We start from the raw sequence: 27,573 nt of genomic DNA, 5'->3' as shown, positions 1-27,573 counted from the left end.
TCAGAGGTCAAGGTCAAGGTCAAATCACCTGCCAATGAAACCACTGATATTTCAACTGTTAAGTCTATGACACGGGAACAACATGCCAATCTATATCTTCTGTGATGCTTTGAAGGTCAAACGTCAAGGGCAAGGTCGAAAGTTATGAAGCAGGCATCCTCTCCTATCTCGGTCTGTCGAAGGGGTTGAGTTGTGGAGCCTTAACCTATGCCTATGATAGGTGGCAGTTTAGATTATGCAGTGACTTTGAAGGTTTGAGGTCAAGATCTGATCACCTTGAAACATAAAACTGTTGCTATTTTTGAGTGTATTTCTTGTGATATTTGAACATGTTTTGGAGGTGCTTTACAAGAAATGTGTATGATGACGTCACAGAATGACGAGAGCGTAGCATATTTTCGATACTTCATGCTACCAGATCAAAATAAAACGAAATCCTTAGTCTCTGGCTTACAGAGATGCTGAACATGAGATTAACCGGTTCCGCATCGTGCCACACCGTTTTCAGTGTGAACACTTAATACGAATTAAGGTTTAAATTCAATTCGAATTAAAACTAGTGTCAACAGAACTTTATTTCAACATTCAGCACATCGGGAACCATCAGACATTTACAATGTCATCTTGTTTTCGAAACCAATCCACCAGCCTTCATAGTACCCTAGGACAGGTCTGTGGTAGAAATTACAACTAGATCTGTTGACCCCCCACCTTGCCACCATTTGCATGATCCTGCATGGTGGTATCATGGACTGACACTTAACCAACATTTAAAAAAATGTTGCATCATATTTTTCAAATTTCTTGATACATATTTTAAAATCTTGACATAAGTTTTTGAAATGTTATTTTTGACGTGGCAATGCGATGAGATGCAACCAGCTTAATTGGCTTGTGTGACCGTTGTGAAGGCTCAAAAGTCTTCGCTTGATCTCTTAAACCGTGTGAGGTGTTGGAACTGACGTCAAGACGCAGTGGTTGACGTGATGCTGGGCCCCTTTATGACGTCATGGCTTTGAGATGGACATGACGTCATGCTCCTAGGGAGCATGGCGGCAAAGTTGCGTGGAATGGCGGGGAGGCGCGCCATGTGGGTTATACCAGGGGTGGTGTGAACGGTTTCGCAGGAGTTGCTCATCAGACACTTATAAAGGCGATATTGGTCAAGATGGGTTGGCCCTGCAGAGGCGGGCCGTGGACTGTTGATAGAAAAATGTTCCTATCCTAGATGTGCGGCTGTGGGGAGTAAAAGGCCGCATATCCAGTTGACCTGTAAGTATTTTACACGTCGGACAGTCTGGGACCGGAATGGTCCCGATGTTAGTTCCAGGGGTCAATAGCTTGACAGATAGCCTGTCCTGAGTGGATAGGATGTGACATGGAGTGTGTTGGGATACGGTTTAAGTAATGCTGCCCCTGTCTTTGGAGTAAGACTGGGGGAACCCTGTAGAGTACACATAGGGAAAAGTTGTTAAAAGACGTGGCAATGTATGTGTACAGTACATACTAGTCTAGGACAATGAGTCCCAGCGGAGCTACAGTGCGCAATCTATGGATCCATCTGATTTCGATGGTGTCCCTGAGTACAGCACTTTTGGGCGATTCTGGGTGGGCGTGGATGAAGGACAGGATTGATATGGACACATCATCAATGCCTCCGTGGTTATGGCTGGTGATATGAAATGTTGGCATGTTTTTCAAGGGTTGCAATATGTTTCAAAATGATGCATTATATATTTTCAAGTCCTGCATTTATTCCGCTTTGGCGTGCCATATTCAAGGCCCTTTTCTAACTTTATTATGCCCGCCATACACGGTCCCATTTTATAGTATAGCAAATGCTATACCATTTTTCGTCCAATTTAATTGAATGCAAATATTTGCTACCCCGCCGTACACCATCATAATTATTTCATAGCAAATATTACCTAACATCAAAAATGGGATCGTGTATGGCGGGGTTATAATTTAATGTAGGATTGACCTTTTATTGGCTAGTAACATCAAATGATTTTAATGTCAAGTGTCATGTCTTGTTCAGTGTATTGTTCTTATGGCCTATATAGGCCCTCGCACTTCTAGCTTTGCCATTCGTGACAACAGAATGCCACCAGTACTATCAAAACTGGCTTTGGCGGCTTCTGCAGCCGTTGTACTGTTGGCCGTGGGAGTTTCTTCCGCAAGAAGAAACGGACGACGAGGAGGAGGCGAAGATACTGGACGAGAAAATGGATATTGCGGAGGCCATTAAAAGGGGCATATAGCCTTTTAATGGACGAGTTGCGTCTTGAGGACCCTGCCTCATACAGAAACTACCTGAGAATGGATGAGCAGACCTTTAATGAACTGTTGGTAAAGATGTCCACACTGATTACCAAAGCGGATACCAACATGAGGGAAGCCATTTCCCCTGGCGAGAGATTGGCATTAACCCTCCGGTTTCTCGCAACAGGTGAAACATATAAGAGTATGGAGTATTCTACCAGAGTCATTGCAACCACTATCGGAAGATTCGTGCCTGAGGTGTGCAGACATTTATATGAATGCCTAAAAGAAGACTACCTGAAGGTAAAAATGAAGAAAAAAACATTGTTTCTTAATGAAGATTTAATTCAATAGATTGATCTTGTATTTCAGCATGAAAATGTTACATCATCAGATGTGGTTATAATCGTAGGGCTCTGATACTTGACTACAATTGACGCCTTCATAACATTGGTCAGTAACATGTTGAGTCTGAGAATATGGTCTAAACAATCTTGATTGTGGTTGTTGCATCCCAGATATGCCTACATTTGTTTCTGTACCAGCATGTGATGCTGATAGGCCTACTTCATAATTTCTGGTGGTAGCATACCCATCAATTTTACTGGTTTTACTCATCAAGTCGTGGTCTTGACCATCAAACAGGGCTATAGTAATCTTTCGCTTTACACTTTGCAAAACATGTGGTGACTTAATTGCCCTTAGTTCACTAGCAACAAATGTACCAAATGTTGCGCATGGATCGTCAACTGGTGTTGTTAAAGCAGCATCCTTAAGTTCAGTTAGAACGTTGGTAGCCTTTCGAATCATGGCATTTTCTTCAGATATTCCCCCCTTCTTTTGCTTCTTTCCACGGCTCGGGGGAATGAGGCCTAGGGACGTCTTGGTTTGAGGTGCACTCGTAGAAGCTTCATCCATATCATCAACTATGCTTTCATCGTCAGACACACCAGTACGCTCGCCCTTAAAGAGAAAAATTAAACAATGAAATACAATGTTCCTCAACAATACCTATATTCTTCTTTTCCAGCTACCTTCAACGGAAGAAGAATGGCTGGTGATCGCAAAAGGGTTTGAAACACGATGGAACTTTCCACATTGTCTTGGGGCCCTTGACGGGAAACATGTTCTCTTCCGTTCACCACTTAACCAGGGATCATACTTTTACAACTACAAGGGTACACACAGTCTTGTTCTGTTTGCTCTTGTTGATTCAGACTACAAATTCCTAATGGTGGATGCGGGAACCATCGGTCGTGTGGGAGATGGTGGAGTCTTTCGGAAAAGTGACCTCAACTCGGCGATGAAAGATGGAACCATAAATTTCCCTCCGCACGAACGTTTAACAGGTGGTCAAATGGCAGTCCCCTATTTCATTGTGGGCGATGACGCGTTCCCATTGCAAAAAGACCTAATGAAACCGTACCCATTCCGTGATATGGATATTTCCAAAAGGACTTTAAATTATCGACTGAGCAGGGCTAGACGTGCTGTTGAAAACGCCTTTGGAATTCTAGCTAATAGATTCAGAGTGTTCTTAGCACCAATTCTGTTGTCTCCAGAAAAGGTTGAAATTCTCATTCTAGCTGCATGCGCCCTTCACAATTTTCTACGTGTTAAAAAAACAAATTCATTCTATCCTCCTGGATCGCTCGACCGGGAAGATACTGCACGTGGTACTGTATGCCAAGGTCATTGGAGGAATGTGAAGAAGTCCAAAGATGCATATGTGGACGTGTCTCTGCAAGGTGGAAACAGAACGACCTATACAGCACAGAATATCAGGGATGAGTTGCGTCGATACGTCAACAGTGATGACGGACGCGTACCTTGGCAGAATAAGTTCATTTAAATGATTACTCCGACCCGCATTCTATAAAGGTAGCTTGCAGGTTGTGTATGTTTTAGTAGGTTTTATGATTCTTGTAGCATAAAACAGGTGTTCCTAAAAAACTGATTAATGTAAACCTTTGTTCATTTCGGGCCTGAAATCTGTAAAATCAGTACTTGTTCAAAATTGGTAAAATGTATGCAAGCTCCCCTAAATAAGAACCGAATAGAAAAATTACCTCGTAAGTGGTTTCTTCATTATCATCTACCATGTCTACGTTCTTGCGGGATTTCGCCATTGAACTTGTGCTTGTTCGTGGTTGAACGTGGTCTTTCAAGAAATGTAGTTTTTTAAACCACCAAACAGTTGGAGTGTACTGGTCATCTGTCCCAGCGCCCGACTTCTTTTTACTTTTCATTTTCTCAAGCTCTTGCGAATAGCTGCTCCGAAGGCCATTAATTTTTTTCTTTACGCCATCCACGGTGCAATCGGAACGATGATTCTGGAGCTGTTCCACAATTTCCTGGTAGGCCAACTCCTTCTTTATCCTGTTGTGATAATTCGGATCCTTTACATCATAAAGTTCACCCCGGAGCCGATATTCCTCAATGAGGATGTCGACGTCGACCTGATTCCATGTAGTTATTGGCCTACGTGCTGCCATAACTGGGCTTGGTGTAGTAATGTGAGCCTTGCTCATGAACGCATCCAGATATAAAGGGTTTCGTTACATCAGGGAGGTATTATTAATAATACCTCCATGGTTAATAAGGCTGGTTTATACTTCATAGCGATGCGTCGCACGGTCGCACGGGTCGCATTGATCGTTTGCCTGGTCGCCCTGATCGCTGTGAAATCGGACATGAGTAGATGACATCATCCGCAACGCACGTAGTACAATTGCGTGCACATCGCGCTATCTAACCTTGATTTATTTCGAGCAATGAACCACGCGGACAGCCCGGCGCAGGCCAAACCTACAAATTCACGTATGAAGTAGACCCGATAGACACGCGATGCTCGTCGCGCCAAAAGCATGCAGGGTTAATTGTACAATAATAATGCTATCCCGACATACACCGTATGATTTTATTGTATAGCATTTAATTGTACAAGAAAAATAGGACAGAACCTATTCGTGTATTTCTTGCTATACTAAAAAATTTCGACAAAGTTTCCCGACATACACGGTCCAATAAAATGGTATAGCATTTGCTATACTATAAAATGGGATCGTGTATGGCGGGCATAAGCTTGTCATGCTTCTTGGTTCATTCCCGCGCAATTGAGATAGATCTCCGCGGCCTCAGTGAGTGGAGACATTGGTTTGCCTTCGCCGGATAATGGTAGACCCCAATACAAAGGATATTTCATTACACACTAGTTAGTATCTCAACACTGAAAGTTTCAAAAATAAAGCATAAACATAATATTTAATGAATAATTTTGATTTTTAATCAGTTATAATCCCAATTCTGTTCTTTTTTTCTTATTTCGCTAAATACTTTTCATTTGGCAACCACAACGGTATTGTTATGGACATTCCACTTTCTAAGCAATGTGCCGGAGATGCTCAATATTGTATAAGTAACCTACCGGTAATGCAAGCTATGTGATATATAGACTTGAGAGAAACCGGTTTATTTAAATTGTAATTGATTTCTCAATTTCATGTTTGGGGCACTTATTTGGCTTGTTTATATTGAAACATTTCAATGTTTAGGTATAAGAAGTGGGACATTCATCATTAGACAAGGTCAGGCATACCGTTACACAAACCCGATGTCATAGAAACGGTAATAATGTCCCCATTTTGAAGTAATCAGTTTTTGACATGTCCTCATGTCATGACCAACATGACCAAGGAGTTCCTTTAGCCTTTTATTTAATGTATGTACATACATGTATATTGTTATCAAAAACGGTCTATACACCTTAACCTGAACCGAAACATGTGCTCATTTCCATGCAGTCAATGTGTTCAGTGAGTGGTCTAGTTGTATGGAACACTATTAAATTGACACCTGTCTTTTTGTTGAGATTGTCATATGGAGCTGGCCCTAATTGGCAGGTACGGTATCTTGGCCCAGACGAGTTACCACCCTGAATCATAATTTTGGGAGGTGTGAAACTTACATAAAAAAGAGGGCAAACTGACCCGAATAGACTCATGACATTTTCTTTTGCTGTGATAATTACTATTAGGCCTACTATTTTTTACTCTACTTAGCGTTGACAGAAACTGTGAGTCAGAAGGACACCAGCAGACGGACCAGTCAAATGCAATCTCTGATGGCAAAATAGGACTAACGAATTTGAAAGGTTGAATTATTTGCTCCAAACTTAACTGTGTTTTTGGCTGAACTTCAGCCTAACATTACCACACTTACAAGAGGAAAAGTATGACATAAGTACTAGTATCCTCGGCCTTTGACTTGTCTTTTAATATTTCCGGTAAAATAAAAAGGACACTAACAGAGAGTTTTAAACCTTCCGAATCAGGCCAACTCATTAAGGTTAATAACCTGTGCATGGATATTGAGGTGGATCAAACCACACATTGCTCATGCATAATGCGCCAGGCCTATAGGCCGTTTCAAGAACAAGAAATATTCATGGCCTTATGGTTACGCCATTGGCCTGTGGACCATGAGGCCGAGGTTAGATTCCCACTACGGAACTTCTTAAAAATGTTCTTTCTAACTTTTTTGCGATTATATTTCCTTTTATTTATGATCTATGAAAATAATCGTAAGGTTACAAAGCATAAGAACGATGCACATTTGAAATGATACTCTGTAAACCGCTTAATTTTTGGGAACGTATCATTGAGCAGATTGTGTAAGTAACAGTAACATTCTTCGATATAAAATTGCCAAGTAATTTTTAATAGCTTCAAAAAATCGAAAGACATTTCGCGGTTTACACTTTAGTAGGTTACGGGATTTAACTGTTCAAAGTGATATCGACTTCAGGCTTTCATTTATTGGTACATTAATTTTCCATATTTGATTATCGATGTATGTTTATCTTGTTTCGGAATGGCTCGACGGCTCTTATGACCGCCTCCAAAGATGGTCACCTTGATGTCGTAGATACTCTATTGAAAGGATGAGCGGTGGTTGACAAAGAGAAGAGGGTAGCGCTCTAAAAGCCCTCTTCATCAGAACCTATCTAAAATCATAAGCTGATAAAGCAGTAGGCGAATGATGCATATTATGAATGATTTCTTTTCAGCCGCTCAATTTTTGGAGGCGTTTTATATTGCAAATTAATTGGCAAATAATCGATATTCTTAAAAATAAAAAAATCGCCATTTTTTCGAAAAGCAAAATTCATTTCGCTGTTTACAGTGGTTGGTTTATGGATTGAATCTTCCCAAGTGATAGTGACTTTAGGCTCTCATTTATTCATATATTTTCTATATTTTACGATTATCCCCGGTATGTCTATCTTGTTTCAGGATGGCTCGACGGCACTCATGAACGCTACCAAATGTGGTCACCTTGATGTCGTAGATTGCCTTCTGAAACATGGAGCAGATGTTAACAAAAAGAATAAGGTAACACACCAAATGACTCCTTCATCTGAAATCCCGAAAATCATGAATTCAATAAGTAGGTGTAGATATGAGAATTACTCTATTTTCCTCTGTCAAAGGTCCCTTCATAAAAATACCAGGTTGACACCTCCTTGTGACGCATGCACTGGACATGGGCTAGGCTTTTATTGTGAATGGCCAGTGAAGTGCAGGTGAAAGGAAAAGTTTACTCTTTGACAGCTGCATTGAATGTCAAAAATGGGTGTCGTTTGAAATCGATTGGTGTCGTTTGAAATCGATTGGTAATTTCATAGCGTCAAAAAATCGAAATACATTTCGCGGTTTGCACTTTAGTAGGTTACGGGATTTAACTCTTCAAAATGATATCGACTTTAGGCTTTCATTTATTGGTACATTAATTTTTCATATTTGATTATCGATGTATGTCTATCTTCTTTCGGAATGGCTCGACGGCTCTTATGACCGCCTCCAAACATGGTCACCTTGATGTCGTAGATACGCTATTGAAAGGCTGAAGGGTGGTTGACAAAGAGAAGTGGGTAGCGCTCTAAAAGCCCTCTTCATCAGAACCTCTCTAAAATCATAAGTTGATAAAGCAGTAGGCGAATGATGCATATTATGAATGATTTCTTTTCAGCCGCTCAATTTTTGGAGGCGTTTTATATTGCAAATTAATTGGCAAATAATCTATATTCTTAAAAATAAAAAAATCGCCATTTTTTCGAAAAGCAAAATTCATTTCGCTGTTTACAGTGGTAGGTTTCTGGATTGAATCTTCCCAAATGATAGTGACTTTAGGCTCACATTTATTCATATATTTTCTATATTTTACGATTATCGCCGGTACGTCTATCTTGTTTCAGGATGGCTCGACGGCACTCATGAACGCTACCAAATGTGGTCACCTTGATGTCGTAGATTGCCTTCTGAAACATGGAGCAGATGTTAACAAAAAGAATAAGGTAACACACCAAATGACTCCTTCATCTGAAATCCCGAAAATCATGAATTCAATAAGAAGGACTGGTGTAGATATGAGAAATTACTCTATTTTCCTCTGTCAAAGGTCCCTTCATAAAAATACCAGGTTGACACCTCCTTGTGACGCATGCACTGGACATGGGCTAGGCTTTTATTGTGAATGGCCAGTGAAGTGCAGGTGAAAGGAAAAGTTTACTCTTTGACAGCTGCATTGAATGTCAAAAATGGGTGTCGTTTGAAATCGATTGGTGTCGTTTGAAATCGATTGGTAATTTCATAGCGTCAAAAAATCGAAATACATTTCGCGGTTTGCACTTTAGTAGGTTACGGGATTTAACTCTTCAAAATGATATCGACTTTAGGCTTTCATTTATTGGTACATTAATTTTTCATATTTGATTATCGATGTATGTCTATCTTCTTTCGGAATGGCTCGACGGCTCTTATGACCGCCTCCAAACATGGTCACCTTGATGTCGTAGATACGCTATTGAAAGGCTGAAGGGTGGTTGACAAAGAGAAGTGGGTAGCGCTCTAAAAGCCCTCTTCATCAGAACCTCTCTAAAATCATAAGTTGATAAAGCAGTAGGCGAATGATGCATATTATGAATGATTTCTTTTCAGCCGCTCAATTTTTGGAGGCGTTTTATATTGCAAATTAATTGGCAAATAATCTATATTCTTAAAAATAAAAAAATCGCCATTTTTTCGAAAAGCAAAATTCATTTCGCTGTTTACAGTGGTAGGTTTCTGGATTGAATCTTCCCAAATGATAGTGACTTTAGGCTCACATTTATTCATATATTTTCTATATTTTACGATTATCGCCGGTACGTCTATCTTGTTTCAGGATGGCTCGACGGCAATCATGAACGCTACCAAATGTGGTCACCTTGATGTCGTAGATTGCCTTCTGAAACATGGAGCAGATGTTAACAAAAAGAATAAGGTAACACACCAAATGACTCCTTCATCTGAAATCCCGAAAATCATGAATTCAATAAGAAGGACTGGTGTAGATATGAGAAATTACTCTATTTTCCTCTGTCAAAGGTCCCTTCATAAAAATACCAGGTTGACACCTCCTTGTGACGCATGCACTGGACATGGGCTAGGCTTTTATTGTGAATGGCCAGTGAAGTGAAGGTGAAGGGAAAAGTTTACTCTTTGACAGCTGCATTGAATGTCAAAAATGGGTGTCGTTTGAAATCGATTGGTGTCGTTTGAAATCGATTGGTAATTTCATAGCGTCAAAAAATCGAAAGACATTTCGCGGTTTACCCTTTAGTAGGTTACTAGATTTAACTGTTCCAAATGATATCGACTTCAGGCTTTCATTTATTGGTACATTAATTTTTATATTTGATTATCGATGTATGTCTATCTTGTTTCGGAATGGCTCGACGGCTCTAATGATCGCCTCCAAAGATGGTCACCTTGATGTTGTAGATACTCTATTGAAAGGATGAGCGGTGGTTGACAAAGAGAAGAGGGTAGCGCTCTAAAGGCCCTCTTTATCAGAACCTATCTAAAATCATAAGTTGATAAAGCAGTAGGCGAATGATGCATATTATGAAATGATTTCCTTTCAGCAGCTCAATTTTTGGAGGCGTTTTTATATTGCAAATTAATTGGCAAATAACCTAGATTCTTAAAAATAAAAATTGCCATATTTTCGAAAAGCAAAATACATTTCGCTGTTTACAGTGGTAGGTTTCTGGATTGAATCTTCCCAAATGATAGTGACTTTAGGCTCTCATTTATTAATATATTTTCTATATTTTACGATTATCGCCGGTATGTCTACCTTGTTTCAGGATGGCTCGACGGCACTCATGAACGCTACCAAATGTGGTCACCTTGATGTCGTAGATTGCCTTCTGAAACATGGAGCAGATGATAACAAAAAGAATAAGGTAACACACCAAATGACTCCTTCATCTGAAATCCCGAAAATCACGAATTCAATAAGTAGGTGTAGATATGAGAAATGACTCTATTTTCCTCTGTCCAAGGTCCCTTCATAAAAATACCAGGTTGACACCTCCTTGTGATGCATGCACTGGACATGGGCTAGGCTTTTATTGTGAATGGCCAGTGAAGTGCAGGCGAAGGGAAAAGTTTACTCTTTGACAGCTGCATTGCATGTCAAAAATGAGTGTCGTTTGAAATTGATTGGTGATCAGGCCATGAGCCGATGAGTCTTTTGTAACGAATGGTGTTTGTACAGGGTGATCAAGTTAATGAGGGTTTATACGAGGCGGTTCAAACAAATCGCATCACTTCTTTTTGTGCTACGATTTGGACGCCGGGTATTGGACATTGCGTTTCTCTGCCCTTGATGATTTTTCCGGAAGGACCCCCCCCCGTTTTAGCCGTTTTGATGAATCCACTTTATCAAGATTGCCTAGGGATTATGAGGGATTAGCCGTTCAGTTTGTGTATATTGGGAATATTTCCTCCCCACTAAAGAAATAAAAGATGAAATATTGTGCAGCGTCGCTTTTGGGAACGAGACAGTTCACCAGCAAATTTATCTCTATCACAAATGGCTCTTTTAAATTTTAAAATTGACTGAATAATAACGATTTTAGAGCTATAGAAGTAAGGCATTTTTGTCGATCTAGTCGGGTTATCATCGTCTGATGAAGTGCCGCGGCTTTGCCGATTAGTTAGCGTACTCCCACCTCGAGCAAGTCGCAGTGTCGCAGTGATTTGCGCATCCAGAGTGATCACTCAAACGTGTTCAGTTGCCGTGCGCAGTTTTTACTGTAGAACGGAAAATATCCGTGGCATATAATTTTCGCGAATGCCTCACGATAGACATATTATTCGTGGCAAAATCTTTTCGCGGGTGAAACATTTTTTTCCAAGAAAATTTAAACTGTCTGTTTTGACTCGAAGCTCTTAGTGTTTGGGGACTGTAGTGTAAAATGTCCCCTACTTAACATAATATAAGCGGTATGAGCAATCATTAAGCAAAAGTTGATTATGTTAGGTGCAATTATGACAAGTGCTATTTGCGCGGGGCTTACACATAGGCCTTCGTTGAGCCAAGCTGTGCCTCTGTGGAAACATTGCAACAATGACATGGATTTCAAGCTTAAAGCAAAATATTTTCGTGAGCCTGACCTATTCGCGAAATTCGCGAAAAATATTCTGCACGCGAAATTTTTAGTATTTACTGCACAATATTTTGGAACTGGAAAATTAAAATTATTTGTAAAATGTACAATGTTTATACTTTAAATGGAATTTCAAATGTTCTAGAATAGTGGATTTTACTAAGAGGGCTTATCCTCATGAATCTCATCCGAAATTAAGTGTCATCAATTTTTGAAGAGGGTCACAAGTCAACTATGTGTTGCTATGTTGGCTATATTACAACGTCGATTCTTTGTGCTTTATTGTAGAATAGTTTTGAGCAGTTTTGTCACGACTCTTATGAAGGGTAATGTCCGTGAGAGAAGAATGTCCTATTTACTTTTCTAGCTTTCCATTTGAAGATTATGCAAATACAGTGTTCACAAATCCTCTCGTTTGTAAAATTATACATTTCACTAAAATAATTGTTCATATATTCATGTTCAAATAAACCCAATCATCAGTCAGTCAAAGTTTGAACAAAATTAGCCCAAACACAATGCGTCATTGGAATAAAGTTTGTGATATTTCACAATTTTTTTATGTTTCTTTGTAAAAGTGGGATTTATAAAACTGTTTTTCTCTAAAGATAAATTTACCCTAGGCAAAATACCATATATATTCTTGTTCAGGCAATCAAAGTCATCAATCTGGCAGTAGATTCAACAAAATTTAGGCAAGTCATCGACCAATATTGAAACACTTTCTGTTATGAGAAGTCATTGTGTTAATGTCACAACCTTTTTGCCGAGGACACTTTTCGTCTTCCGCGCTTGCCGGAAAAAAAACTACGACACCAACGAATGAACGAAGTCCAACACGATTTGGGAATTTTTTTATTTCCTACTTGTACGCTTGTAAATCCTCTTTTAAAGTGAATATAAACGAAAAAGGATATCTACGAGTCATCACGTTTATTCTCCCAATCGTGGCTGATCAAATATACAACAGCTTTCCCAAATCTAACGGTTAAATGAACTGAAAACCCCGACCAAAGTGAACGGTGTCTGGTCGCAAAATTCGTTAAGCGCACATATCATGCACGTGTAAATGTACTGTCGATGTGCACGAATGTATGGTGCGCGCAGGGTTTACATGTACATGTATATGCACTAACATTGATTGTTGTTGGTTTCCTGCACGGTTAGACGTTACGTAAACGATATGAGTGGAAAGAATCTGCTCAAGACCCTCACTGGGGCACAGTCTGTTCGAGGAACTGTAAAAAGGACAATTGCTCCGCTGATCAAAGAGGCCAAATCCCTGAAAGACGTAAAGGGACTCCCCGAGGCTGACTACTTAGAATTAGGTGAGCGCTTGCGCTCTACCTTAGAACATATTCGAGCTATTAATGACCGTGTTATAGAATTATCAATTAACGAAATCCCTGCTGGGGATCCTCAGCGAGAAACTTTGGGAAATGACATTGAAGCGAAGGAGGTAGAGTTTTTCGAAAAAATTGCAGATGAAGTACGCCCGTAAACACATGAGCTGATGGCTGTCGTGCAGAGAATTCGAGATGGTAAACCGACACCACCTCCTCCCCCAATTCCCTCTGTTGCTGCTACGACATATCGTATTGCTTCACGCTTGGCGAAACTTAAATTTCCCACGTTCTCGGGGGACATACGAGACTACATGAGGTTTAAAGAACAATTTTCGTATTTCACTAAGGATCTCCCCCCTCCTGAACGCCTGTACCAACTCGTAGAATCAATTGAGAGGGTTAGAGAGAAAGTTAAAATAAAAAACTGTACAACGCTATCAGTAGCTTGGTCCATTCTGGACACTGAGTTTGGCAATGAGGACCGACTGATCGATATTCTTATCTCTGACATAGAGAGAACCGAGTCCTATCCCACCAACAACCCGGGTGCCATGTCAAAATTCGTCGATAGTCTACAGAGATTTACGGTTCATTTCGATAGTCTTGGGATGAAAAGCGATCTCAATAGTCAAGTAATTCTCACTCAACTTCGTCAAAAGCTACCAAAGGAACATCACATTCTGTTCTTGGAACGAGTTCAGGATTCAAAATACGATAACACGATTTCTGGGCTACTGAAATTTCTTCAGGATCAACTCGTACTCGTCAGGAAAATCTATCAGGATTCAGGAAAAACCGCTAAATGTGAATCGGGTTCTAATTATAAGTCCAAATCCAGCACCAGTAGATATGTGTCGCACGCTACGGTGTCCCCTGGTCCTGGTACTTCAGATCGCGGTGCCAGTGGTTCAGATCGCAGTTCCGGTGGTTTAAATCGTGAAAAATCGACTATAAAATATGGAAATTCTCAGGAAAAGCGTGATAAACCGAAGTGCCCTCTCCACCAGCAGGCTAGCAACCACTTTATCAAAGGGTGCAACAAGTTTAGATCTCTACCTCAGTCAGAGAAATTCAACGTTCTAAATTCTAGTGGTATCTGTCATAGGTGTGGACATGATGACTGTGTTAGTGGCAAACCCCCGTACAATCCTGAACAGTGTCAATACGTCAGGCCTTGTGCTGTGCCTACATGTGGCCTAGACACTCACTTTTCTTCAATTTGTCCAAAGGTATATGGAACTGATGGATATCGTCATTTCGAGATGAAATATAAGGCAGCTGCTGGAGAGTTCAAACCCGCTGCTACCATTACCAAGAACGTTGGCACTTCAGTTATTTCTGCGCCATGTTTATCTGAGTCTAGTGCACCTACTTTGCCTACCGTGATGGCTTATCTCAATCATAACAATAAGCGATGCTTAGTGAGAATCCTTCTGGACTCAGGCAGTCAGCAATCTATTTTGCACGAGGGAATAGTCCATAAAACTCCGAGCTGTGTAATGCAAAACTTCATGATCACCTCAAGTGGGTGGTGAAACGTCGAAAAAAAAACTTCGTGTTCTTGATTGTATTCTCGAGAGTCTTGATGGGAATATCAAACGCAAAATAACTGTTACAGAAATGAAGACCCCGTGTGGAAACGTACCAGTCATTCCGAATTCGAAACTGAAGGGTAGTAATAGGGAACCCCATGTACGACTATCTACGACTAATCCTAGAAACGTGGGCAAAAAACTTCACCCTTCACCATTATTCATGTAAATTTGGCAAGAAAACTAAGTTTTACACCACAAACACTACCAAAAACCCAACATGGATAATTTCTGTTAACACAGGGGGGTCTTTGGGTTTTTTCCCAAAACCTACCAAAATACGTAAAATGGGTAAAATGGTTCCCTATTACTTACTTATCCCAGTGACCGCAAAACTTATCCCAGTGGGATAAAAACTTATCACGCCGTGATAAGTTTTGCAGCCACTCTATTGGCCACAACTAAAACCCGTCTTCATATGTTGCCTTCACCGGGAAATGAACCCACGCTAACACATAACCTCATGTGTGAAAGCTCCATGCTTTACACACTCGGCTATTGAACCTTTCTAATAAATCAATGACATTTATGCCTATTTAACAGTAACACCTGTTTAACACCTGTTTAACATTAATTGCGTCAGTGCTGCCATCTGATAAATTTTGGCCTAACCACGAAGTTAACAGTGCTGCCATCTGATAACTTTTGGCCTAACCGCGAAGGGAAATTCAAGTAAGATTCAGGGAAAATCCAGTAAGATAAATGTATTACCCATTGGCAACGAAGCATAAGGATAACATTACATTTGACTTTTATCACTTTGATGCCTATGTTACCGCTAACAGCTTTTTCAAAGGACAAAAGAGTGATATCACGCCAGGGTTTTTAAAATTGAAAAACATAGATGATTGTCTTAGACTTGAAAAAAACCCACTGGCGTTCTACCAGAATCAGTTTAACATGGCCGTCTGGTTCGCGACAACTGGATGTGGCATTTCACTAGAGCATCTGAACAGCAGCAATCAAATGATCAGATCATTTTACAGATTCCACACTTACTATCAAATCAGAAAAATTATGAAGAACCTTGATATCCCCATTTTGGGAGAAAGCAATTTCAACGAAACAAATAATAACATTAACCGTAGGAAACTAGGCGAGTTACTAAGTGAATTTGGCTTAAAAGACGAGTATGATTTTTCAGTGTTTAAAAGTAATGAGGGGTGGACTTCCTGGAGCGTACAGGATTACAACCCAAGCATAATTGACCCTGGCTACTACATCAATGATTCGAAAATCAATTTCTTCTTAATGCAAGTTCACGAGAATAGAATGCCACCAATGTTTAAATCTAATTGGGACGCTGGGATGTCTAATTTCAAATATCCAGATACTTTCATCAAGTGGCACGTCAAACAACATAAGAATGTATTTGATGTGATAGAACAGAAACCATGCCAAACGTACCAACAATTCATGACTCTTACGTCCTCAGGTTACTCGAATCCAGGGATAGAAAGATTGAATGATTCCATCAGAACATATGTTTACTGCATACTGGGATCACAGGCCCTAACTAGAACCCCGATTACTGGGCAACCAGGAACAGAGTTAGATGCACATAAGAAATTAATCAAGCTTCTAAGTGATTCAATTGAACAGCATTTTGATATCCCTACCTCAATTGATAGATACCAGAAAGCACTGTCGGACACTCACACACGATTAGACTATGTAATTGCCCCAGGTCTGTACATCATAGGGTCTGACATGGTACTCAAGATCGGTACGATCTAGAATTACAACAACGATATCCTGATAGCAACTAAACACTTGAAGCCTGGTAAGAATAACATTAACAATGAAAAGACCTTGCCTCCTCCATTGATGCAAAGTCAAACTTCTAAGAAGATAAGGGTTAAGGCTAATAAAAGATGTGAAGACTGCTGTAACAAGTAAAACTGTTGTAACAAGTAAATCTGACACAACAAGTAAGACTGCTGCAACAAGTAAGACTGCTGTAACAAGTAGGCCTGATGTGACCAATAAATCTGATGATACCTATGAAACAATCAAGTTTTTACTCTATGCTGTTGTTGGCAGTTTAATTCTTATTACTGTAAAGTAAATGGCTGACGGAGGAGAAGATATCCCAATGACTGAATGACGTTATCCATTTCATGATGCAAACAGTAGTACTGCTGAAACACCATTCATTACCCCAGTACCTGATGAGACCAAAAGTTACGACCTAGATAATAGTAAATTAACTGCAGATAGTTCATTCTTTGCACTAGATATCCCAGTGCCAACACCAGAAAGAGCAAGAAGTATTGACCCTGATTTAGAAATCGAGAAGTTAAGATACCTCGAGATTGAGGATGAACTTGATAAGGCATTGAAAGCATCAGGATGGAAATATGACAAGAATAAACTGAGTAATCTTGCATCAATCATTAAGAGTGAATCAGAAGGCCAAGACCTGTACTACATTCCGGAAATAAAAGAACTTAATGATCTTACACCCGACCAAAGAAAAAATACTGTCAGATGGCGGGAAAGTGAAGTTTTTTGCTTAACTAAGGGTGATGGAAACTTGTATTCTGAATCAACTTTAAAAGACAAATATGGCACAAAATTCGTTGAACGTTTGAAAGAACTAATTCTATCAAAAGAGTCAATTTCACCAGACCCAACAGAGGCAATTCAAAATGCCTGACATGGAAGGTTATTCACCAATAAGGGAAACTCAATTTGTATACCCTGAAACACAGACAGTAATTGATGATATTATCACTTCACCTAAACCAATAAATAAAATCATAGATGCTACTGATCAAGAATTAAGTGCATTATGTTTTACAGATAACGCTTTGAGAGAACGTAGAGGGTTATTACACAGTGGGGATGATCATGCAACAGTTAAGATGCAGAGAGATATGAGTAATATGAAAATAGTTAACCTAGAAGAAGAACTTAACAATCTAAAAATAGACTATGCTAACCTAGAAGAAGAACTTAACAATCTAAAAAGACACAATGCTACCCTAGGAGAAGCAAATATCACTCTAAGAAGAGACTTAATTAACTCTGAAGAAGATTATTCAGACGAAAAGGAAGAGCTAAACAGAGAAAAGGATGAGCTTAGAATAAAAATTGAGGAAGTGGAAGATGAACTGAATAGTGAACGTGCCAAGGCATTTGAATTAGACAGAGAAGCTGAAAGCAATGCAAAAAGACTGAAACGTTTGATCACTGATGTCTTGAAGAAACCAGATTCACAGATTTCACTCGGGGACAGAATCAAGTTACTTTTTAAGGTTGAAGGCCTTACAATCATTGCAATAGTAACTGCAGTGATTATGATAATTACCGCTTTAGGTCTTAGCATAGGTCTTGGTATCAGTAATGCTTCGAAAGCTGTACCTAAACCAGGACCGCCAAGTCCAACCCCACCAAGTCCTGATAAACCATCATCAATTCCAGATAAAGTGAAAGAAGGAATAAAGAAGTTTGCTGAATGGCTAAAAGAACTGGCCAAGAAATCAGCTGCAGCTTTACCGGGAATCATCGGTTCTATCATATCATTTCTCCTGAAAACAATTGGTGCAGTTGTTGGGTTCATGGCCGAACATCTAGTCATTCTAGTGATTGTTGTTGTTAGCTCCATAATTTATGGTTGATAGAAGGTGTTAAAGCTGTTAAAGCTGCTAAGTAAAAATCAATGATTGATTTTTCAAGTAAAATTAAAGCTGCTAAGTAAAATCAATGATTGATTGATTTTTCAAGTAAAATTAAATCAATTTCATGTAAATTAAATAGAATGACAACTGGATTACTTCTCAACACTGAAAGGAGTCAGAAGATTCCACTCGGTTTAAAGGCCGAGAGAAATCATCACATCATTACGCACAATCCGTCTTCTGCTAATCCAAAAGAAACATTGTACATTAGAATACCTGCTTTAAGAGAAAATACGTTCTTTGTACCCAGATCTCTTTTTCTGTCAGCTGATGTCACCATTTCTGGTGATTCAAAGAACAGTGTGGTTAACAATCTCGACAGAAACCTGTTATCCAAGATGGTAATTAAGTGGGGAACGGAACAGATATTTGATCTCAATGAATACAGTCATTATTCGACTTTTAAAGATTTGTGGTTAACACAGGAGGAACGTAACGACAGGGTTTATCAAGGTATTCAGTCAGAAAATCTTAGAAAGTTGAGATCAGGTGTGACAGAAGCCGACGTTATCGGTGAAACCAGTGATGAGAAAACACTGAAGAAAGTATTTGGAACCAAGTACAAGATACCGTTAGATTTTGGGCTATTTTTCAACTATGCTCCATTTTACAAGTTTCCAATTCAAGAGGATGTGATCATCAAGATTACGTTAGCACCAAAGGAGGAGATCATTGTTACTAGCACAACTGCAAACATGAATTACAAACTTGAAAATATCAGTTTTGAATATGACACTGTAACTAACAAGGGATTAGCCAATACGCTAACAAACAAGTACAATTCAGGTTTCTCCATCTATTACGACTGGGTAGATCACTTCAAAACTGTCAACGTTAGGCCAATGAAACGCTGATCAACGAGAACATCAATTTTCCTCGAATGTCCATAAAATGACTATTACTTCTATTCATTTCTGATTACACTGATGGTTCAAGAGATTCTGAAAAGTTTGAAAATCCTAACATCACAAAAGTGCAAATAACCATCGAAGGAGTTGCTAATCAGGTGTTTCCAGAAGGAATGAGAATGCTAGATCAATGGGAGGAGATCAAGAAACACTTCATGACCGAAGACTTAAAGAAAACTTACGACTGCAACATGTCTATGGAGACTCGAATAACTACGGTCTTTGGTTGGACTTGAGAACTACTGAAGACAATAGATTACACGGATCGGGCAAAAAGCTTCAAAACACTAAAGATGGTATTCAATTGTCGATAACAAAAGAATCTGGAAAGGGACCATACAAAATGCACATATTTGTGGTTTCTGATGCTCACGTTAACATTCAAAATTCACAGATTGTTTCCTTGCAACATTAAGATCATTAATTTTGACTAACATTCAGATCATTAATTTTGACTGCAACATTGAGATCATTAATTTTGACTGCAACATTAAGATCATTAATTTTGACTGCAACATTAATATCATTTGACTGCAACATTAATATTGTTTTACAGTTAATATGAATCAATAGATTTCATTCTAAATAAATGGAAACACCAGGAAAGAAGGAAATCATCAATACACTGTACCAAAGTGTGTTATTGTCAATGGCAACAATTGGTTACTCATATTTACTTAAGAGATTCTTGAGAATTGCCATTGGCCCGCCAAGTCAGGCAAACTTAGAAGAGATTCTTAAACTTGGCGGAATTGTAGCAGTAAGTAATGTAACATTGGAATACTTTTACGATCAAGGTATTTTACCCAGAAACATAATCAAGTAGAATTTACTGTACAGTAAATGAAAACCGTGGTGTACATTAATTCCAGTGACTACCCAGAACAGAAATCACATGATTTAACCATACATCTTAATACTGAAATTCAGAATGTAATTAGCGTCAGTTTGACATTTGCAGGGATACCTTGTACATTCTACAACATAAGTAAAGCCAACAAAAATAACAAAATTAAGTTGTTTGGATTTTCGTTGGCAGTTATCACAATACCCGATGGTCTCTATGACCTAGAAAGCTTTTCAAAGGTGTTTGCAAATGAATTGAAAGAAAATAGTTTAAGCAAAAATACTGTTAAGTTTGATGTTAATGAACCCACTGGTAGGACAGTAATGAAGATGCTTAAGAGAAAAAAATGCGGAGTATTTCCAGATTATGTTTTCTGGTAAAAGCAATGAATTATTTGGCTTTAAATCAGAATGGCCTTATCCCTTAGATGCTGATAAAACAACAAAGGGCGAGTTTGTAAGCGAGAGGCCCATAAATTTTAGACCAATGAATGGACTATTTTGTTTTCCACTGTGACATCGTCAACAATGTAATGAGCAATGGCAAGCCATCAGATGTCTTAGCCACTAGACCGATAAAAGAATCTAACTTTGGAGACATGATAGCATATTCCTTTGGAGATAACATGGAAATTCCGTGCAAATCAAGTGTTGGCAAGTTGAATATTCGTCTAACAGATGAAAACAATGACATTTTCGACCTTAATGGTTTTGATGTACAGTACCAATTGACCTTTACTCACTGCGCCTGATTTTTTACTCATTTTGGCTAAAATCACACGAAACTAAATGGCAGGAATAGCTATTATGGTTGGTTCTGCGCTGGTGAATGGTTTAGCCTTCATCGGTTCTGGATACCTTTTCAAAGCACTAGACAAGAATGGTTACGAGACTGAAATAAAGAGACATAATTTAGCTCAAGAGCAATTGCACAGAATGGGATGAGCATAGGAAAAGTACCATTGACTTCGTTAACCTTGAATTAAAGAGAGAACATGAAGCGGCAATTGACTTAAAAAATGCCGACGCCTCACTTTCATTGTACAACAGTTTAAACCCACATAATGGAATTACCATTCCTAGCGACCGCAATTGAGCGACTACTACAAGCCCAGCGATGAAATGAAGAATTACGAATACCTTTGGATCATTTTAGGATTGAGCGTCTTGGGTTTTGGGATTTACTATTTCGTTGGAAAGAAGAAAAAAGACTAGGAAGAAGAAAGACTAAGGAAGAAGAAAGACTAAACATGAATAAAACCATACGGGTGTTCTAGTCTTATGATTAATTTAGATCCTTTCGTCTTTTTAAGGGCATCTATGTATTTTTGCCTCTGGTCTTTAGGGATAACACTATTTTCTTCTAAGGCATCTTTCATTGCCGATTCATCCTTGTTGAAAAACAGGACTAAAACCCTTATGTTCTCTCTGAAGTCCTTAACAACAGAGTTGTACTTCTGAACGAGTAACCAAACAGTCAGATTGTAGTGCCTACCGGAAAAGGCAAGATTACATTACTCAGACACCTTCTTCTTTGTGTCTCTCAAATTAGCACAGTCGTCAATGATGAATAATGTCTGTGACCCTTCGAAGGCCATGGTGGCAAATTGAAGCACTGGGACTAAATTATTGGCTACATCAATTGGATTGACAATGAAAACATTCTTGTCTTCGTAAATCCATCTCCTATTGTACGTCTTGTTTCTGAAGTAAGTGGGACAGAAAATGACTATGTTCTGGAACTTATGACGATATTCCTTCTCTAATAGGTCAAGAGCAAAATGAGTCTTACTGCAATTGGTGACTCCTGAAATCAACATGTTGTGTGGACCGAAAACTAGTATGTCTTTTGCCTTCATTTAAATGAGTAAAACAGAACTAAAAGACTCAGACAACATCGAACAGTCTAACCCAGACAGCATCGAACAGTATCTGAGAGATTTGTACTACAATCCTGAAAGTCCTGTGGCTTACAGTTCATTAAGTAAGATATGGAAACAAGTAAGGGAAGATAGTGTTACTGGTAAAACTAGTAAAACTAGTAACAAAATCAGGTACAAGGAAGTAAACGAATTTCTAGACACACTACCAACTCACCAACTACACAAACCGGCCATTAAGAAATTTACGTTCCGAAAGACAATGGTATCTTACATCGATCAACAATGGCAAGCAGATCTTGTGGACATGCAAAAATTTGAGAAACAGAATAAAGGCAACATATTCATTTTGACAGTAATTGACCTATTCAGTCGATATGCTTGGGCTATGGCCGTTAAGAGCAAGAGAGGAGAAGAAATCAGAGATGCATTTAAAGTGATATTTGAGGAAGCTAAACCAGAGAAAATCCAATTTGACAAAGGCAATGAGTTCTACAACCAACACTTGCAAAAAACTCTTGAGAGAAAACAACATTGAGTGGTTCTCTACATTTTCAAGTAAGAAGGCAGCAGTTGTGGAAAGATTCAACAGAACTTTAAAGGATAAAATGTGGAAGTACTTCACCGCAAAGGAAACTGACAAGTGGGTCGATGCCCTTGATGACTTGGTGAGCGGCTACAACAACTCATTTCACTCATCAATAAGGATGAAACCAATTGACGCCAGAAAAAGGGAGAATGAAGGAACTGTCTGGTACAACCTTTACGGTCTTCACCTCAAAGAGACATTTGGAGACCCGAAGTACAAGATTGGCGACAGTGTCAGAATTTCAAAGTACAAGACTATTTTCGATAAAGGCTACTTGCCCAATTTCACTGAAGAAGTCTTTCAAGTAAGACAGATCATCTTCACTCATCCTATCGTCTACAAACTTGAAGATTACCAAAAGGAAGAAATTCAAGGATACTTTTACGAGGAGGAATTAAGTTATGTTCCCAATCCTGACCAAATAGAATACAAGATCGAGAAGATAATGAGGTACAAGACCACTAAAGGTAAAAAATACGGATTAGTAAAGTGGAAAGGTTACAGTGATAAATTCAATGAATGGTTACCAATTTCAGACATAAAAAGTCTAAAAGCCTAAAAAACATAATTTAAAAAGATTTTATCATTTAAATGGAGAGCCAAATGGAAGGACAGGTATTTAACAATAACTATGGTACTGTCAATGTTTATCAGTATCCTGTTAATCGATATCATGTTTATCAGTATCCTGTTAATCGGTATCAACCAGTAGTTTCAGGGCCTACATTTAAATGTGTTAAGTGCAATGCAACAAAACCTGAAAGTGAATTTGAAAAGAACAGAAGAGGCAATTTACTGGATTATTGTAAATTATGTGGTTCCACGTTAACCAAGACATGTGGTAAATGTGGAGAAGTGAAATTACTAAGTGATGGTGAATTCGGTAAAGAAGGAAAAAGACGTGAATGTAGAGCTTGTTTTAATTCATACTACAAAGGTTATCTTGATAAAAATGGTAATAGAGACAGTCATAAAGCCAGAGTTGACCTCAACAGAATAGCCAATGAAGAGTGTACTGGTAACTCGGAATTACGTCTAGGTTGTTCCAATGAGTTCTTCATGGATTGGTTAGACTACCAAAGGGTCTATCTACAATAGGACAAAGTCCCGAGAACAGAGTTCGAATAATTGAAGAGGAGTTGGATCATGTTTTACCAATCAAGGAATTCAAAGATCATCCAGAACTGTGTTACTCTTGGTTTAACATTCGGCCAATGTCTAAAACACAAAACAGGCAGAAGAGTTCCACAGTCGACTTGAGTATTTTCAAAGAGCAATTGGGCCGCTCAATTAACTTTATGGTCAATAAGCATAATGAAAACTGGTTTGACTATCAAGACCAAAACGTGATAAAAGAGTGGAAAATGATAACAAATAAGTATTTTTGGGGTAACCCCGAGTTTAACAATATGCTTCTACTTAATTAATTTATGTGTACATTACAGTAAATGTTAATTTATGTGTAAATTACAGTAAATGTTAATTTATGTGTACATTAGATTTTTAATCTGAATAAATGAATAGAACTTGGGGTTACACAAAACGACCACGTAATTGGAAAGAAAGATTAGAACGATTTCATAGAGAATTAGATGCAGAAGAAGAGTCAAAGTTGGAGACTGAGCCTGAAACCCCTTTAAAACCTGCTTAGCCCGAAAAACCTGCTGAGCCCGAAAAACCTGCTGAGCCTGAAAAACCTTTAAACCCTGTTGTGGTCGAAAAACCTTTAAAATTTAATGTACTTCAAAAACCTGTAGTGTCTGCAAGATCAACACTAAACACCAGAAATGTCAGAACAACTGATTCTAGTTATTCCCACTAATTAAATGGACGGAGACAACAAGGTTTATCCAAATTTAAGTAATTTAAACTCTGAAAGTCATTTAAACTCTGAAAGTCATTTAAGCTATGAAAGGTCTGAAAAGCACACAGAAAGTAACCCTCAGGCTTTCAGACTACAACAAATATGTGAGGTTAAGAGTTTCTTAGAAGGCGAGATTGAATTTAGAAGAAAGATATTTTCAAAGTACAAAAAAGCATTTAGCGTAATTACTGGCATTAGTCATAGTCTTAATTTTGTAAGCATTGCGGCTGGCTCAGTTGGTGTGTCTGCACTGGCTGGTGTCATCACTGCACCGATAGGGTTTGCACTTGGTGGAGTGACCATTGGGAGCGCCATTATCTCCTCAGCCCTAAGTTGGAAGAAAAAAGATATCCTGAAGAAAATTGAAAAACATGAGAAGATTGGAATGTTGGCAATTTCAAAACTTAACTCCATCAATGATCTGGTAAGTAAGGCAATGAGTGATTCACACATTTCAACAGATGAGTTTACATTGATTCTCAAAGAAAAGGAAAAATGCATTGCCATGAAAAATGCCATCAGAAAAAACAGAGGGAGGCAAGTTCAGCTGTTTTTCAACTTTTTTAGAAGAAGGAAAAAAACTGGCACAAACAGAGATGATACAGAAACTGAAGTCACAGTAATTAATAACCATTATCACTATTATCCTCAACCATTCCCAACACCTGATTTACTAGTGTCACCATTACTGGGATCAGCATTATTGCCATCAGCACCCCCGATGTATGTTGAAAATGTCTGAAAATGTAATTTAATAACTTTTGTTATCCTAAATAGAAATGGTTGATAAAAGTGAGAAAATACATTGTTCAACATGTAACAAGGAGATATCATACAGGAATCTTTCAGCACATAGGAAAACCAAAGGTCATCAAAGAATGAAAGACAATCAAATGGAGTTAACAAGCCAGTCCGACTCGAGTTCTCGTTCACTGCGTTTACCTAACCCTATTCTACTACAAGATACCAAGAAACTTGAATTCGAGGCTAAGGAATTGGAGAGCATAAAGAATGTGAAGGATATCGAAGATGTAAAAGAATTTGGTAAGCCAGTTGTTACCATTCGTCTGAAAATTAGCAAACCGGCAAAACACGTTTACGAGTACAGAGGTAAACTGGAAGAAATTCTCTTCAAGCTAACTGATTACCATCATAAAATAAGTATTTCAGTTAAAGCTGAATTTGACAGGTCTGGCGAACAGGTTATCTATCCTATTCAATCTCCCATGGAAAGCATAATTTCAAGAAACCAGACAATTTATGCCATAACCAGTCAATTGAACTACATAAAGGCCGCGATTGAGGAACGATACTTCGAAGGAAGCGGACTGAGTTTCAATGAAATCATGTCGTGCGATCTTACGATATGTTCCTACAAGAAATGTAAAGGCGGTCACTACACTAGTTTACCATTCCGAACTAAAGCTGTCATTAATGTGCAATCAAATGATGAGAAATGTTTTCTGTGGAGTCTTTTGGCTGCCAAATACCACGACAGCATTTCGTGTGAGAGGCAAAAAAGTTTTAATGCAACAGAAATTAACCCCTACAAGATGTATGAAAGCTCGATAAAGATCAAATCATTTCCTGTGTGCGTTCAAAAGGATATCCCTAAGATCGAACAAGACAATGATATAAAGATTAATGTGTTCAAGTTAGAGAACGAATGGGCTAAAAGCATTTATTCCGCAAAGCTGGAACCACTCTACCTCTCTAAGAACCACGATGATGATGATGTTATCGATCTATTGTATTTCAAGGATCATTTCATGTACATAAGAGACATAAATCTATTCTTCAAGACTGACAGGAATAGTGTATTCATTTGTAGGAGATGCATGAATTACTTTTACAAGAAATCTACACTAGAAAGACATAAATTGAAATGTGGACAACACGATTACTGTAAGATCAGTCTGCCTCAACCGAATAGTAAATGGTCACAACTTAAGTTTGAAAAGCACTCATTCAAGAACAGAGTTCCCTTTGTAATCTATGCTGATTTCGAAGCGATAAGCACAACAGTCAATGGTAATACAAATCGGACAGATACCACTAAAAAACTATTCAAACAGATTGCATCAGCAGTTGGAGTTTACGTTCGCTCTGACTATCCACAAATCTACGCCAGTGAGTATCTCTGTCACAGGGGTGCTGATGTAGTTGACGTTTTCTGTAACTGGTTACTCAGAATGGAAGAGACGTTCTCAACTCTACTGAACTGCAACATTCCTCTCATCCTGACAGACGAAGATTTGGTGAGATACCCACAAGAAACAAATTGTTACTACTGCAATGAATTTTTAGGTGATGACAGAGTTCAAGATCACAATCACTACAATGGAAACACATCTGTTAAGAATCCACATATCTTCAATTGAAACAGTTCTCCTGGGTTAGGCCTAATCCCCAGTATCTATTGGCTAATACCACTCCACAGATGTCAGCATTCTCTCAGCAATTAACCTATTCAGCATATCTAAAAATAGAACTCAGATGTGGTCAATTCCACTCTGCAGTGTATATAAATACCAATATACAATTAAGGCCTATGCATGTATCGGTGTACGTGAAATTCTGGTCAAGTTAGAAATGTTATGAACTTGGGGCCCTGGGACTACAGACCTTGGTTCTGACTGGCTTATTTCAACCAGGTGATCACAGAGCAGGCACGGGAATGGCCAAAAATTATGTTCATAGCTTGTATGGTTCCTGAGAACAAGGAATGTGAATCCTCGCTGTTTAGACCTCTTTTTCCTTCAACATTTTTATATCCTCGGAAAATGAACTATACAGGTAAGTTGAATTTAATCTCTGCTTTCATTTGATAGTTTATTTGTCAAATTTGGCCCAGGCATTCTCTTAATCTCATGTCATTCATGCGGGCTCATATTCCAAAATCATGAGCACATTCAGCTGTTCAAGATGGCGTCTTCATTCAACTTGTGGCCTTCTTTCTCAAATAATTTGTTATTTTCTTAATGTAAAGATCGCATTATCTTGAGAGAATGCCAGGGATATTAAGAAGATATATTTTCCTCTGGTGCTTTACGATATGATTCATGATATTTGAACTTTTCACATATAAAACAGGCGGTTTG

General features: G+C 38.7%; 1 protein-coding gene across 1 annotated transcript in view; it reads left to right on the top strand.

The window, feature by feature from the left end:
- The window catches only part of LOC135502217 (ankyrin repeat domain-containing protein 29-like), a 36,873-nt gene extending 27,488 nt beyond the window's left edge, over nucleotides 1-9,385 (top strand). Inside the window, exons 6-8 of the mRNA XM_064794873.1 lie at nucleotides 7,560-7,658; nucleotides 8,522-8,620; nucleotides 9,380-9,385. Coding sequence (XP_064650943.1) covers nucleotides 7,560-7,658; nucleotides 8,522-8,620; nucleotides 9,380-9,385 — 204 coding nt within the window. The remainder of the gene's footprint in view (nucleotides 1-7,559; nucleotides 7,659-8,521; nucleotides 8,621-9,379) is intronic.
- Nucleotides 9,386-27,573: the final 18,188 nt, after the last annotated feature.

The sequence above is a fragment of the Lineus longissimus genome, chromosome 18, assembly GCF_910592395.1.
Source record: "Lineus longissimus chromosome 18, tnLinLong1.2, whole genome shotgun sequence".
NCBI classification, from domain to species: domain Eukaryota; kingdom Metazoa; phylum Nemertea; class Pilidiophora; order Heteronemertea; family Lineidae; genus Lineus; species Lineus longissimus.
This window is presented reverse-complemented; position numbering and strand designations above follow the sequence as displayed.